This window comes from Musa acuminata, chromosome BXJ3-8 (genome assembly GCF_036884655.1).
Source record: "Musa acuminata AAA Group cultivar baxijiao chromosome BXJ3-8, Cavendish_Baxijiao_AAA, whole genome shotgun sequence".
Lineage (NCBI taxonomy): Eukaryota > Viridiplantae > Streptophyta > Magnoliopsida > Zingiberales > Musaceae > Musa > Musa acuminata.
This window is the reverse complement of record NC_088356.1, coordinates 43,794,775-43,810,235: the sequence shown is the minus strand read 5'-3', so window position 1 is coordinate 43,810,235 and position 15,461 is coordinate 43,794,775. Positions and strand designations below refer to the sequence as shown.

General features: G+C 40.5%; 2 protein-coding genes across 4 annotated transcripts; one reads left to right on the top strand and one right to left on the bottom strand.

Annotated features, from left to right (window-relative positions):
- Positions 1-2,766: 2,766 nt before the first annotated feature.
- On the bottom strand, positions 2,767-7,047 carry LOC135645253 (uncharacterized). 3 transcript variants are annotated; one of them, XM_065163443.1, is made up of 11 exons: positions 6,634-7,047; positions 6,425-6,517; positions 5,828-5,941; positions 5,607-5,723; positions 4,983-5,456; positions 4,491-4,885; positions 4,302-4,401; positions 3,866-3,925; positions 3,666-3,749; positions 3,483-3,599; positions 2,767-3,186 (listed from the first exon to the last, which is right to left on the bottom strand). In XM_065163443.1, exons 2-11 carry the CDS (start codon positions 6,482-6,484, stop codon positions 2,884-2,886), a joined length of 1,824 nt encoding a protein of 607 aa, XP_065019515.1. In that variant the 5' UTR covers positions 6,485-6,517; positions 6,634-7,047; the 3' UTR covers positions 2,767-2,883. The 3 variants fall into 3 exon arrangements, with proteins under 3 accessions (XP_065019515.1, XP_065019514.1, XP_065019516.1); XM_065163442.1 differs by having other exon boundaries at positions 6,645-7,047; XM_065163444.1 differs by lacking the exons at positions 6,425-6,517; positions 6,634-7,047 and adding an exon at positions 6,222-6,407.
- A 4,676-nt stretch (positions 7,048-11,723) lies between these two features.
- Positions 11,724-12,476, top strand: LOC103995474 (transcription factor HEC2-like). The gene has a single exon (XM_009416069.3). The coding sequence runs from the start codon at positions 11,801-11,803 to the stop codon at positions 12,323-12,325; it is 525 nt and encodes a 174-aa protein (XP_009414344.2). The 5' UTR covers positions 11,724-11,800; the 3' UTR covers positions 12,326-12,476.
- The last annotated feature ends 2,985 nt before the right edge of the window (positions 12,477-15,461 follow it).

The window sequence follows — 15,461 nt, the reverse complement described above, 5'->3', positions numbered from 1 at the left end:
ACTGGTGTGTTTATCTTCTTATCCTTTACATGCCATCATGTTACCATGAAGTTCTACAAATGTCCATTCTACCATGAAGTCACTATTACTGTTGTGTTTATCTTCTTATCCTCTTCATGCCATCATGTTGATTGTGTGAGCTCACCACCATGAAGCCCTACATGACTTCTAAGGCTAATCGCTCAAAGAACAAACTAACTAAACATGAGACTGTTGGCTTGCCTTCTCTCTACATTTGGCTCCTCTAATTGTGTCATCACCTGAGCTTAACATTGTGGGTGAGAGAGGTTGGTGTCATTGTGCAAGTTGTGCAGATTTAAGTCCTTGTTTCATGATGATCTTATAACCCAACTAACAAATAGCAGGATGCCAAACCCAATCCAGTATGCTTATTGGATAACATCCCTCATCAGACATCCAGTGTGGCTCAATCAGGTAGTAACATCCCTTCCAACGTATTCATGGCTTGAGTCTGTGCCATCCATCTTACTTCAGTCAAAATTGTGACCTTTCTGATAGATAAGGAATGACTGTGAATCATAATAGTAAGATTAGAAATCCATTTCAGGAGTGTTGGTTGTTGGGTTCCTCGACTTTTCACCTAACTCACAATTAGAAATCCAAAAGGCGCACGTCACAACCTGCATGTCATATAATTTAACTTCAGGAAGACACAAGTCAACAATGAGCCCATCCATGCACATAGTCTATTGTGACCAGACATTGAAGCTTTGAGAACCTGACAAAAAGCCTGCATCAAAGCACAACTAGTAGCAGGTGGAGTCATGCTATGTCAGTGCTGAAACAGGTGACTTTTTGGGATGAATCCATTATTTTAAGTTTAGCTTTTCAAAATTGCAATGCACTTCTAAGGCTTTGCACCTTGTGACCTCTTAAAAGTTGTTTCATGTTCAGTAGTTGCAGCTAAATTAGATACAAGGATCTGTAAAGGGTAAAAGTTTGCACAATAAAGTTGCAGCCCTTTTGTAGTGGGGGACCATGCAAAAGCTTCTTACAACCTAGTGAGGAAGTCAACAAAAGAGATGAATATATTCAATTGGCCACAATATGGTGTATGGAATAATATCCTTTTTCAACTTGAGAGATGTTGGTCAGAGTTACTGGAGAAAATCTTCTTTTTTTGCTTTTCTTGGAGAATTACTATGACTCTGGAGAGCAACTCTTGATGCAGATGAAGCATGTGGTTTGTGATCCTGCAACACAAGTCTTTAAGTCTCTAAATATTTCACCACTGGGTCAGGCTCTGCCAAAGAATTATACCACCAGCTGTGCTGCAGTGCAGTCTACACTCAATACATCCTTTGCCAGCATCAGATTAATATGCTCACCAGTCTATCATACCCAACAAATAGATGGTATCAGCAAAAGGACCACAGCCTTCTCTAAATGGCACTAACTACAGTGAGACCAATCTGAATAATGTGAGGCCAACCTTCAATCTCTGGAAACCAGACCTCACAAGGAGAACACCTGCAGTTTGTTCCCACTCAAACAAGCTCTGCTAGTTGGATCCAACTACATTTTCCTGCATTGGTTAGTGCAGCAGAGCACCTGAAACAGTACTGCATCAGAAACCAATTGTTTTGTGTGTGGTGCCCAAGCCAAGTGTTGGCAGTGCACCTTAATTGCATTGCCAGATTTCTTCTGAAGTTCTTCATTTTCTCTCACCATGGAACAACACAAGTTTCCAAGTGTTTAGTACTGTATGAGTCATATTTACACACATATTGGGATGGTTCTGTGCTTCTCAACAATGGTAACACTGTTCATTGAAAGTCTTTTTCCACTATGTTGTTCATCTCAACAAAAGCAAAATTCTGTGCAGTAGAGCATAAGCAGTCATTGAAGTGTGTAGTTCTACTCCGTTACTCATGATCAGTAGATTTGGGATACTGTCTGCCAGTGTTATCCATCTTGGAATTAGTCCCAGTACAACAATGACCACTAGAATCTGGTCCACAAATTGAATGAAACAGCAATCATTGGTGAGGCCACATGGTGTAGGTCAACAAGGACCGGTAGATCCATGCATGCCTTGGAAGGCCAACCTCTTGTCACGGAGGGACAGTCTCAGGAATGCAATGCCATGGAAGGCCAATCTCTTGTCACAGAGGGACAGTCTCAGGGAACCTTGCTGTGTCATATTCACTGGATGCCCACAGGTCCCTGTCAGATACCTCACAGGATCTCTCAGAACACCTTAGTCTGGCAAAAAGGTTGAAGTGATGATGGATAGTGAAAGAAGTTGGAAGTCTCATAAGCTGTTTCAGTGAATTTAATGCTGCCTCCTTCAAAGCTAATCTCCTGCTTTGATCCTTGTGAGTTCAGAATTGTGTGTGGATATAGTTCATCAGCATAAATATCTCTGCAATTGCTGGACAATTGGTCAGCAAAAGAGCTAGAACTGCTTATCACTTTGTCTCCTGATTCTCGAATGATGAATGCAAACAAGATTGTGACACAGCTAATGATCATGGCTTCAAATGCCTCATTGTGGAGGCCATGGGACAAATGATTATGTTTTTCTGCATCGCCCATCCTTCTACAGATCAATGCTTAAGATGTAACTTGTTCATAACCTATGGCCATTAGAAGAATCAAAGTTGGATAATATTTCTTTCACCAGAAAATTTGATCTGTTAATTTCTTCTAAACAAGGTTCAAACTCATCGATGATATTTCTGTACTGTCTCTATGGCAGATGCATACATTACATGAGCATGCAAAACAAACTCAGAGCTACAATCACAAAAATGCAAAATCTTATTCAACAAATTTCAATGTGCTTATCAAATCGATATCACAAACCATTAACACTTGGGATACCATGGAAAGCATCATACTGTGAGATGTACAAGTAGGTTATGGAGCCAAAAGGTATCTGAATCTGAACTCATATGGAAGAAGTTGAATCAGCTGCTGAATTGGACTTCTTTTGGCCATCTCAAGGCATTTGATTGCTTCAGTCCTCAACTCATCTGGCAGTTGCAAGCAGATCCAATCCATTAAAGAATCAACATCTTTGGCAAAATCACGTAGGTACCAGTCGAGCAGCTTAGGAATTGCCAATCTGTTTGGTGTGGAAATACCGATGGCTGCTTGCAAATAGTCTCTCTTGGCTCTTTCCAACTCATTCTCGACTTGATCTGCTGTATACACTCTCACCTGGATTACGAGAAAACAGAATTGTCAACATTGTCGATCAGTTTTAGACTGACCGTAGGACCAGAATTAACCTAATAGTTCAAATATACCCGAAAAAAAGGGGGCTACAAGACTCCATAAAAAATCTTTGTACCTTTAACTCTATGCATGTCTATTGTGGTAGAAAAAACAGTCTGATAGACATGCATGCCTTGTTTAATGAATATATACGAACTGCATACTGCAGATCATAATGCCGGCAACCTAATCCGGAAAATATGCAAAAAACGTATATGAGGTTTATTTCAGAAACTTACAGCGGGGGACGACCAACTTCCGCATGAAAGTGCAAATGTAACCAAGGGTTCAGGCCATTCCAATCCAAATATGCCTCGCATTGTCACATAATCACTTTTAGAACCCTTCGGGGAGACCTTTAAGTACACGAGAAGGAACAGTTAGCAACCAGAATAATTCAATCGAATAAGGTAATAACCTACTTGTGTTGAACGATAAGGCAGCCTCAATATGAAATGTTCAATTGTCATTGCATTGAGTAGGTGACCACCCACATTAATCATAGCCTGGTAAAAAGAGAAAGATGTTAGAATCCTTTGTCAAAGAAAAGAACATTCTTGATATTATTTCTCTTTTCTGCTCCCAGAAAACAAAAAGTGACAAAATGAAGCCGACATTGTACCTTTAGCATCAGTGCAATAATCATCTCAGGATTAGCAGGAATCCCTTGCTCTAGAAATGCCTGGAAAAATATAGATAGATATAAGGGATGTTAAAAGTGACATAAAGATGACTTTTTCAAGTGTCTGTGAAAAATTATCAGAATTATATAACTAATAGTCGATTGCATATTTCCTAATTTGATAAAATAACAGTATATACTGCTCAAGAAAAGTGGAAGATAGATTCAAATCATCAATTTCCAAAACATGTAATGCAAACAGGTGGATGCAACTTCACAGTTTCTCCCATATATAGTGCACAAAACGAAACAGCACACATGTATTGATTGTGATCCATAATGCCTAAATGCTCAAAACTAGAATATTAAAAAGGACTTTTAGTAATACTCTAAATGGCTTTGGAGGTCAATTAGCGTGTTTCGAGAATCAGCTTACATTCATCATGCATGAATTGTAAATGTTAATCCAGAATGCAATCTTCTGCTGATGTGTAAGACCTGCTAAATCCACTGATGCAAGTTCTCCGAGCAGACGTCTGAACTTTAGGGACAAGAAGAAATTATACTCTTAGTCAATAGACTCAACTAAAGGAATGACGAATCAAGTTAGGAACAGAAAGCTCACTTTAATCTCGATGTAAGAAATGAACAACCCATGAGAAGGTCTCGAACATTCAAGCTTGTTTCAACTGCTTGGAAAAGTTTGTATGGGCCAATGTCTCTTCTTCCAAATTCTGCACAGATACCATATGGGTCTATGGAATCCGACTCTTCCAAACTCCCACTAGATCCTGATACTGATGGAGATGTCTCCATGTGCTCTTTTGTGTTCCCCGGGGAGCTCATCCGTGCGAAAACATCCATCAGGCACTTCAAGATATCCTCAGATAGTTTGTTCGGGCCATTCGGTTCATGAAGTGTTGATTCACTTGTAGTATTGGCCTTCTCAAATGCTGCTTCTTTTAAAGAACCACTTAACTTAATTTCAGCTCCTTCATCATAGACAGAAGTGCATTTTGGCTGAATAGATAACAAGAGTACTAATGATCATTTATGCTGTCATAATTAGTGGACAAATTAATTTCTAAAAACTATATAAATTAAACAAAGCTGTTACCCACGAATCTGCCTGTGTATTTCTCTTTGCAGCAGCGCTCACTTTTGGGACTTTCTTTGCTGGAGATTTCTTGCAGTTCCTACCAACATTACCACTAATAAGGTTCTCTTTTCCTTGCTGCTTATCAGTGACCGCCAAAGATGAGTGCGGCTTCTTTGGTGCAAGTTTGCCATCGGTGAAACGAGTAGATGAAGTGATGGTTTGGTCCATGTTCGAAGACCGCTGCACAGAGGTTGGCTGTTTGATGAAGGCCGAGTCTTCAGAATATGCTGAATCCGAATACGACTTTGGTTGCTCCAATGTTTTGGAGCATCGAGAAAGGAATCGAGCATCAGATCCTAATTCCTTTGTTTTCTTGCAGGATGAGATAAATATAGCTTCTTGATAGAGGCCTTGCCAAAAATTCACCACCTGTTCTTCAAGGCGAACCACCTCTTCTTCTAATACGGCGACTTCAGCCAGAAGTTCCAGAGTCTTGGGAGAAAGAAAGAATTCAAAGTCAAGATCAAATCTTTATGCAACTGTAATTACAATTAACCTGTTCTATGATCCATAAGATGGAAGATTAAAGATTACTGGAGCATATAAAGAGAAGATAAAAGGAAGGAAGAAGTAAAGGATTACATGTGAAGGCAGATATGGTGGAAGGCGAGGAAGAGCACCCAAAGGTCTGGTGAAAGCCCTCTCCAAAGCTCTGTGGATATTCTCTTCGTTTCTCAGCTTCTTCCTTAGCTTATCAACCTGCAAACGAGATGACAAGTTAAATCATATAAAACCAAATCAAGAACGAGTAGCTGAGAGACTACATCTTGCTGTTTGATAACAATTCAGAGAAGAACTGATACATCTTGCTGCAGAGCAAACTTCCTATCTCTTCTAGATTGGCATCTCTTGGATACATCCTCTGTAGCCATTGATCCATTACGCTCCATCCCAGTCTTCTTCTCCTTGCCGCTTCCCTTCGCCCAGAAAAATTTGCGAGAACAGAGAACAGATTCACACTTGGATTAGAATGAAATCCACACAAGGAAACAAGCATCCATTAAAGAGACAAAGAAACCATCTCGAATTCAAGCACGATGTTTTTGTTTTCAGCAAGGAAATCAGTGAAACCGATTCGTATTCTCATCAAAAGCCACCATTTTTCCTCAAACTCCCAGAAGAAACATAGCAGACTCTCTACTTGAGAAAGAAACCACAGTTTTTACGAAAAAAATATCGAAGTTCTCAAAAGCCAACCTCGAATTTGCCAATCCATATCATTCCGTATGCATCAACAGCTAAAAAAAGATCCAATTTTGGTTTCAGAGGAAGATCCACGGGCCCAGAGAGAAACACACGGTACTCTGCTTCGCAATAAAGGAGCCAACTTTCCAAGGCAAAGAGCAACAAGACCCAATAAAACAGACGACTCGTCTCGAATTTACGTCAAAGGAGCTCACTTTCTCGTTCTTCGGGGAAGCTTTCGTGCCTTGCGACCGCGTCCGCGCTTTGGCATTCATCGCCTCCACCACCACTTACTCCTCCTCTCCGCTCTGAAAGAGAGATGACGCAGAAAAGTATGCAAACCTCAGCAACCCAATGCCACTCCACACGACAACAGAATCACTAACAACATCGACGTAAATCCAGAAGAAAACAAATACGAAACAGTGTTTGGACCCGGGGAACGATCTCATTCGCTTGTGGGGGCGGGAGGGTTGAACGCAATCGAGAGGAAGACGGCGGAAGAAGGGACTCCGGACGCCATCGATGGAAGGGGAAAGAAGCGGTGAGGAGGCGGAAGCTTGAGGTGGTTAAAAGGGGACCGCTTTAGCTTTCGCCATCTCTCGCTAAAGCTAAACTGCGTCTTCTTTTGAGCTCACAGCGAGCGAGGTGGCTTTTATGGAGAGGACGCGCGATGTCGCGGCAGGCTCTGCCACCCTTCTTCCCTGTCGCTCTCGTTTGCCTCTGCAGGCTTTCGTTGGCTCACCGCGAAGCAGCAGCGCCTCGAGGACTGTGGCGCGGGCGGGGTTAGAGTTACTCGCTCAGTGGCGCACGGTAGCATGGTCCGGTGCGGCTGGGCGCTGAGCCGGCGCAGGTTAAGGCGCTGGCTTTTGCCACGCGGTTTACTTGTTTCCTGTTTTTTTGTTTTTGTTTCGTGTTTTCTGTTTCCGGAACCAAAACTGTTTTCTGTTTTCGGTTTAATTGATCTATCAATCATTTTTTGGCAGTCTTTTGTAGAGTAAGATATATATATATATATATATATATATATATATATATATATATATATACAAAAGACTGCCAAAAAAAGATTGATAGATCAATTAAAAATTTCAACTTCCTAATTAAAAGACAAACAATGACCATTAACATTAAAAATCAAAAGATAGGAGAAGAATCTGAACCAGAAGAAATATATGCATGGGAATAAAATATATACCACATCAAATGGTGAATCCAACTAATGTTCAAAGTTGAAGTTAGAAATCTAATCAGATATAGAGTGATCTTCCGATAGTGTTTGCATTAACTACATATCATGTGTATGTTGAATCATTAGAGGATAAATTTGTTGCAATCTTTCTTTCTGAATTAAGTGCATGAGGTCCACAGTGACAAACTTCATGTCTGGTTGAATGCTGTGGTTCCCATTGCAGTTTCATATTTCTATTTGCAAAGGATTCATAGCCAACATTCATTTCCATTGCAACCTTCTCTTAAACATAATTTAGAAGAAAAGTCTTACCTTCATTAAATATAGCATGAATCACTGCTTATATCCAAAAGAGAAACACTGACTTCTTCTTCTTGTTCTTCTTCTTTTTTTCCTTGCAACTTTTGATCTGTATGGGGAAAATAGGGTCATGGTGGGGATATATTGATGCCACCAATTGGTAAAGGGAGCAAGTAAAGAATAAAGGTGTGTTATGAGTGAGTGAGAGAAGCTAATTGCCCTCACATGCATAGAATGAAAAGAATAGCAATTATTCTTTTCTAAAATAGTAAAATACATGATTCATTAGAATTATCATACACTGATCATGAGTGCATTAATTGATCCAAAGATTATGTCCATGATTCTCAGCAACTGAATTAATATAAAATCATCAAGAATTGTCCTATTGCCTTTGACTCTTATCAATTATTCTTAAATGAAACTGTAAAATTCCATTTGGCTTGAAAGGATTTGGAAGAGAGGATGAAACATGTCAAAGGTTTGGACAGATGCAATCTCAATTATATAAGAAGGACACTAAAATCAACTATTATTTCTTGGATCAAGGTATTTGGCTTCTATAATATGAATGGAAATGTATATGTGTTTGTTCTTAATAGAAGGGAAATATGAGTTGAATCTAAAGATAAATTAGCTCATATAAGGGCTTGTGTTTCCTATATCTCTCTAACACACCAACCATTCAACAACTTGTTGCCACCACCAAATATGACCTACTTACCACCACACCAAGTCAAACTTGGGTCCACCAAAGATTGCTTTTATTTGGAGCCACTACAAACATTTATGCATCAATGGGACATATCTACAAGAATAATCTACCCTCTAATAATAAACTTAGAGATACTACCACCACCACCACTACTTGTGTCTTCTCAGCACAACCATTCACCATGGCCTAATGTATGCATTCCATGTATTCCAACACACTTGTAGAAGATTCTGCAATATCCATGTCTCATTTTAACACCTAGAAATGTAGTGTCAAATGCATAAACACTAGTGTTATTTTTTACACCAAGAAAGTTCTAGTCAAAGGCATATATTTTGTATGTTTCTCTCCAGATGAAGACAATGCATTGGACAAGGCCCTCTTGAGTGTTCACTATCCATGCCTTGGATTCACAGAACTATTGATGAGAAGGGACCAGAGTCCAATATCACCATGAGTTCATGCTCCTCAAATCACAGTCTTTGAAGCTAAATGAAGCAACCAAGCTGCATCAAGATCAACTCTCTTAAGAACCCTTCATATAGCAAGTAGCTTGGAGTTTGAGCAGCAAAACATTGAGCCAACAGTTTGAAGCTTATGCCAACATATATCTTAGATGGTTCCCCCTTGTCTCCCTCATGACAAAAGATACCTGTTTTGGAAGTTGCAATTTACTTATGTGAAGCTTGATTATTTTAAACATGCAGACATGTGACTCAACTGTGATGCATGCTATTAGTTTACCCAAATGCCAGTCTTCTCCAGACAGTCACTTTTCAATAAAGAGTGATGCACACAGAATGATAGAAGGGAAGAAAGATGACCGAATAATTATGTTCCAATCTGTACACCCTGGCTGCTAGTCTCCTTGAGCAACTGTTTCAGTCATGACATGGAAAGGAAGCTAGCTTCCCCTAAGATTCCAAGCACACACAACACTCACTGATCACCATGGGTGTTCTAATGATGATAAACAGTGAAGATCATTAGGAATTCAGTCTTACACCTTTAATTTGCTTGTAAACGAAGCATCTTTCTCCTCATTCGGTAGCATCATTATTATATTGTCATAGGGAAATGAAGTAATCCATGCTCAGGCATAAGAAAACAATAGGCATTGTTCCCTGGAAACCATTAATCTGTGATTGCAAGCCAATGATCCCTCCTATTCCTGCTAATCTAAAATTAGTTCCAGCAGCGCTTGCATGAGATGCCGCAATGCTAGTAGGATCGGAGAGGGTGTAATCATCATGTGACTCGACGGGGGTGTTCACCATCACCACTGTGAAAAGTTATCTTCTTTGGGAAACATGGATGTGAGGATATGATGGCCAGCAATGATGCATCGCAGTGAGAATTCTTTGCCGCCCAGCTTGAGGAAGGCGAGCATGCGCAGCAGCGCTTTGTATGGGTGGTGGAGTCTGCATTCACGTGTGGGAAGCATAATGCCACACTCTTGAGCTTTTCTCCTTTGCCAGATCCAAGGACATGCTTTGCACGTGGAGATGTTGGGCGACTCTACACTCACTTCAGCTCACGAACCTAATGCAGATTCACAGTGCATCGTATACGTACAGATCGAGGAGGAACTCTCTACCATTGAGTGTGTGATTTAACACCAGCAACAGATGAAAACGACGGAGTGTAGTTAACATCAGCAAAGGCGTCTTGCGGCCACAAAGCATCTGCCTGCGTGTCGTCTACTGCAGCGAGCCATTCTGTGCTGGTCGAGACAGGGAATTGCTGCTTTTTGGCCGGACTGACAAGTGGAGAGAAGATTACAAAGGCAGCAAGCTGGGCCACCCGAGCTTGCTCCTTAATCACCACCTTGCTCCGGTCCAAAGCAAGCAATCATGTGCCAAAAGATGTCAGTTTTATCTTTCTCTCTTTCTTCCTGCCACTTCATCCTGGGAAATCTCTTCGTTTTGCGTTTGCTTCTTCGAAGGACAGACTGCAGAAGAGAGAGAGAGAGAGATAGAGATAGAGAGAGCAGCGTGGTAGCTCTATTCTTCATCGTAGAAGGAAACAAGGATCTATCAATCAATCGATTAGCAGTAGCTGTTTAGTTTAGCAGATCAAACTCAACATTGTTTTCCTTACGACCAAAATCAACACAGTCGCATCCAAAAATTGCGGTCTAAAGAGACTCTTTTCTTGCAGGCTGCAATTATTTCCTGCCACACTGCTTCACTGAAAGGATCGGACAAGACATGGATAAGAGAGAGGTTTTGCTGCTAAAAAGTGGTCTATTTCCTTTTGTGCTGGTTGGTGCGAGCATAATTGGAGGCCATATGGGAGTCGGGTCTCCTTCGTGGTGCCAGCAATGAGCATCTTCTTTCCGTAACCCTTCGAGACTTTGCTGCTCCATAGCTTCGCTCTATCGCATGCTATTGTCTGCTCGCATGCAGACAACAGGGCTCGGGAAGGCATTTGAACTCGAAGAAGCTCAATATTACTGCGGAGTTTTATAGGTTCATCAAGCTCTTAATTAGGTTGAGCCGCTATCTTGTTCGCACATGACTTCATCTCCTCGGTTCGGCTGATTCGACCCGACCCGACCCGAATTAATTGGGTTCTGCTCCATCTCCCAATTGGATTTCAGATCTAATTGATGGATCCATAAGTTTGGCATTAAATTGATGTTCGAGTCACAGCCTTGTTGTAGTTAGTAAATGGGCTGAGCCCAAACCACTCTAGATTGGGCCCAGTTTGACATGTCTTGACTCGGATTTCCAATCAAGCCGAATCGGAATTGCATGCGGCCCAAGAAGTCTTGCTTAGTTCTTGAGTTATATTAATTGATCGATCATGCGAGTCCGATCTCGTTCGACTCTAATGGTAAAGCGTATTTGTTATTGGAGATCTTAGTTTTAGAATATGTGTCCTTAAAAATATTATTTTTTTAAAGACATTAATACCACACATATACTTGATGGATGAATAAGAAGTGATGTTAATACATATGCAATTTGTAATTAGGGTTATGATCAAGTCCACTGTTTCCAATGGCAGTGGCGATACTATGGGTGAGCAGTGATTAGGACTGTGAGCTTGTAATTAGGGTTATGACCACCTTATACACATTTGTTTTACTTGGCAGGAGGGGCAAGAAGAGAAGATGTGCATGCAGCATCTGACAGGAACAGACTCTGGGCTCCTTAGGAATCACAGAGAGAGAGAGAGAGAGAGAGAGTGCTCAATTCGTCATCATCATCTGTTCTAAAGGTCATCTATATTAGAATAGAATTATCTACTTGTGTGTGTGTGTGTGTGTATATATATATAGGCACACTTCACACAATCGCGATCATTTCATTTGAGAGAGCGAGCTGCCCATTCACTCTTCTTCCCGTTGTTCTTAATCTTTTATCTCTCACGGGGCAAATGGACGTCGACTTGTCAAACTCTCGTCGAGAGAACCAAGTGAACATGATGAACTTGATGCTGCAACTTGCTGAAACCGATCAGGTCTCCACGGATCCACTGCAAGAGTACTTACCGACTCCCACCTTTGCTGCTCCTCAAACCCCCACTAATCTATCCGGCAATGGCGACCAATCACTAATGAGGGAGATGGCGTTCCAGATAGCCGCGATGCAGCCGATCGACATCGATCCGGAGTCCGCCCGGCCGCCGCGGAAGCGCCGGAACGTCAGGGTCTCGAAGGACCCGCAGAGCGTGGCGGCCAGGCTCCGCAGGGAGCGCATAAGCGAGCGGATCCGGGTGCTTCAGCGAATGGTTCCCGGCGGGACGAAAATGGACACGGCGTCGATGCTGGACGAGGCCGTCCGCTACGTCAAGTTCCTGCAGACGCAGGTGCAGTCGCTGGAACGAGCTGCGGCTGCTGGAGCTGTGCCGGCCCACGGCAACTGCTGCTCCTGCTTCCGGGACACGTATAAGCTGCAGTAAGGGTGTCTGAATGCTACGTATACGTGAACAAGATATGTCGAAGTGGGGTTGCTTGGAGAAGAGCTTTTGTCTTCGTTCTTCCACCCTTTCTCCGTGTTTGTGTGAAATCATAACATAGTCGATCTTTGCATGCTGTTAATAGATCTTCCTCTCTCTCTCTCTCTCTCTCTCGCGTTGGGTACGTGAATGCATGGGAGTGGCACGTGAGAGACTGCAAAGTATTTCGATTGGTGTATAGTCTTCTTTAATAGTTGATCGGTGTCATTAAGATTCGTGCATGACTAGAGATTTTTTCCTTGGGTGCTTATAAACGCTACAAGTAGGATGGTTATATATATATATATATATATATATACTGCACAGTTTAGAAATAGTATAATAATTGTTAGAAATTTAAATACAGAGTACATTATATCATTAAATATATCAGAAAAATCAATTTAATTATTTATGACAGTAATAAACATTGGTTTATTTGAGTTAAATAAGCATACAAAATATAGAATATAATAAAGAATAATTGATGAGAAGGAAAAGTAAACCTTTGCAAATATTACATCTAATTATCCGGGTTTAGTGAAAATTGTTATTTATCTTAATTATGTGATGATTGAGGGATGAAAACTTTTAACACTATGAATTTAGTCTGTTTGATAAAAAAAGCTATGAATTAAGGATGTTCATGGAATTATCTATCTCCTAAAATATTTGATTCCATTCATTAGAGAAGAGAGGAGATCAAAGAGAGGGAAGCCGATCACCATATATCATATCATATCATATTATATTTGTCACATTTGATGCACTAACCTGGTCAAGCTAATAATGAAGCAAATCAGGCTGACCGATGTCCAATCTAATTGTCATATGATCATTGGCCAAATTCTACGCGATTTAAGTTACGATCATAGAGCTGTTCCATTCCTCCATTAATTAGATCACACATTAATCAGATCGGATGAAGACATTTCCCACCTTTTTTTTTTTTTTTTTTTCTTCACTTTATAGATAGATAAAAGAATACTTTTATCCCTCACAATGACATTTTTAGATATATTATGTATTCTTGAGGATTATCATTTGACCTTTAATTAATTTAGATCATACATACATACATACATACATACATATATATATATATAGAGAGAGAGAGAGAGAGAAGAAGAAGAGGAAGAAGAAACTAAAGCATACATGATTTATGTGTTATAATATGGAGGAAACAAATGACAACTTTTTTGAACCAGAAGATGCATTACCTGAAGAAAATGCTCATACAGTGGATAAAATGCAGCCTAATTTTCTTTTTTTTAATGAACTTGGATCACTGTGAATTAATCTTAAGAGAATTGGGCAGATTATTAAAGCAGCTCCTATGATTGATTCTTAGGAGAGTAACATAAAACTATTGCTGTATTGTTTTCATAAAATATTATGGTGTTTTTTTCCCTCATCCAATCTGTTCCAAGGAAGAAGTTAGAACAAGTTCTTATGGCTCTATCATTTTGTTTGTCTTGGAGTAAGCATAACCAAAGCTATCACAATCCATCCATTTCCTTTGATTGTTTGATGCATTGATTGCAGGATATTTGTAGAATTGCATCTCTTTAACAACCATACAATGACAATATTACAGAAATACACTTATTGATGAATAAACATATCCTCTCTCTCTCTCTCTCTCATGCATTCAAACAATCATGCGCTTGTCAATAGAACCAGGAATCATGTGCTGAACTAGAGAACAGGTGTCCACCAAAACCTTCTCCTTCATCCTCCGAGACCACACATACATCATCATCTTAGACTTGTTGTCAGGGACCATTCATTGTTTGCAGTCTCATGTTTCTATCAATGTCTGCAAAGATGTTGCTTCCACCAGGAATGCCAGCAAACTAGTCATGAACAAGACCCAAATTTCCAGGAAGGCCTTACAAGACTCAGATCTCCTCAGGATTCTGCTGCATGTCGGTGCATCCCTCCTGGCCAAAAGAGACACAAGGATCAAAGCATCGACAACAACGAGAACAGCAACTCGGATGAGGAGTTCTTCCCACCAGCCTCATCTGCCACCTGCATTGACTTGTACTGCAGATACCAGTCATGCTCATGGATCTTTCTCACACCAACCTCATGAGAAATGCTGAGGGGAATGCACTGAACCTGCTCTGCTTTCAGTCCATGCATGGCCTTGTGGGATGTTGGGAGCTCAGTGCTCCTCACATGTGCCTGTCACTGTGGCACTTGACCTTTTGCTTTCTTTCCTTTGTTGTGTTAGATCTGAGATGGGGAAGAGCTCTTGCGACATTAACATTTGTTACCATTCCTTCATGTGCTTCTGGGACCAGACTCATCTCTTTCATTCTGACCAAGTTCCCTTTCCTCCTCAGTTCCAGACACTTCCTGTTGCTTAACAGCAAATTGGTCTGTGAACACCAGTGCTCTTATTTTCCATGTATTACGTACTGCATTGCAATGATGAGATGCTTTCATGCATATGGCAAAAGCATTTGCTTTCAGTTCTTGAAATCAATGCAAAGAGTGTATATTAGCTTAATGCTGAATTCATCACAAAATGACAAGTCTTTTTCTCCTGAGGTTAGCATAATTTGGAATGATGGATGCAGGTGTGCAGTGTTGTGTAAGTGCAGCTAAAAGGTCTTTGATTCTCATGTAAGGAGTCACCAGAGACAAATATATCTCAGTTAATTATAAAGCTTGATCAATTTATAGAGCACTTCAATGTTGGCTACATTTTGATTGATTAGACAACAGTTTCTCCACATGCCTAATTTGAAATCATGAGTACTAAAACCACATAAACTGCAACAAAGAAGTGTACAAAATGTGGTCTTTGATGGTAAATCACATTTACTATAATATTTTAAGGGCAGCACAACCTTCATATATGACTCTTTAGGATATTGCAATGCATGATTTTGTGAACCTTCATGACAATCAACAACAGTCATTATCCCAATTCTATAAAAAACTATAACAAAGAAGCCATGACTTCTCTAAAATTATTATAGCAATCATTATCACAAGTGCTATTTCTCCAAGCCAATGTGTGCCTCCTAAATTCTCCTCTCCAGTGATCTGGTAAGGCAGCATAACACTGATAAAGAAGACATTTCAG

What these genes read in the sequence shown, in the direction of transcription:
- LOC135645253 (XM_065163443.1), bottom strand. Translation starts at nt 6,484, where the DNA reads ATGAATGCCAAAGCGCGGACGCGGTCGCAAGGCACGAAAGCTTCCCCG. An exon ending in TTTCTTACATCGAGATTAAA is followed by an intron (nt 4,402 to 4,490) that starts GTGAGCTTTCTG and finishes CCTAAAGTTCAG; the next exon opens with ACGTCTGCTCGGAGAACTTG. An exon ending in GAAGTTGGTCGTCCCCCGCT is followed by an intron (nt 3,187 to 3,482) that starts GTAAGTTTCTGA and finishes CTCGTAATCCAG; the next exon opens with GTGAGAGTGTATACAGCAGA.
- LOC103995474 (XM_009416069.3), top strand. Translation starts at nt 11,801, where the DNA reads ATGGACGTCGACTTGTCAAACTCTCGTCGAGAGAACCAAGTGAACATG.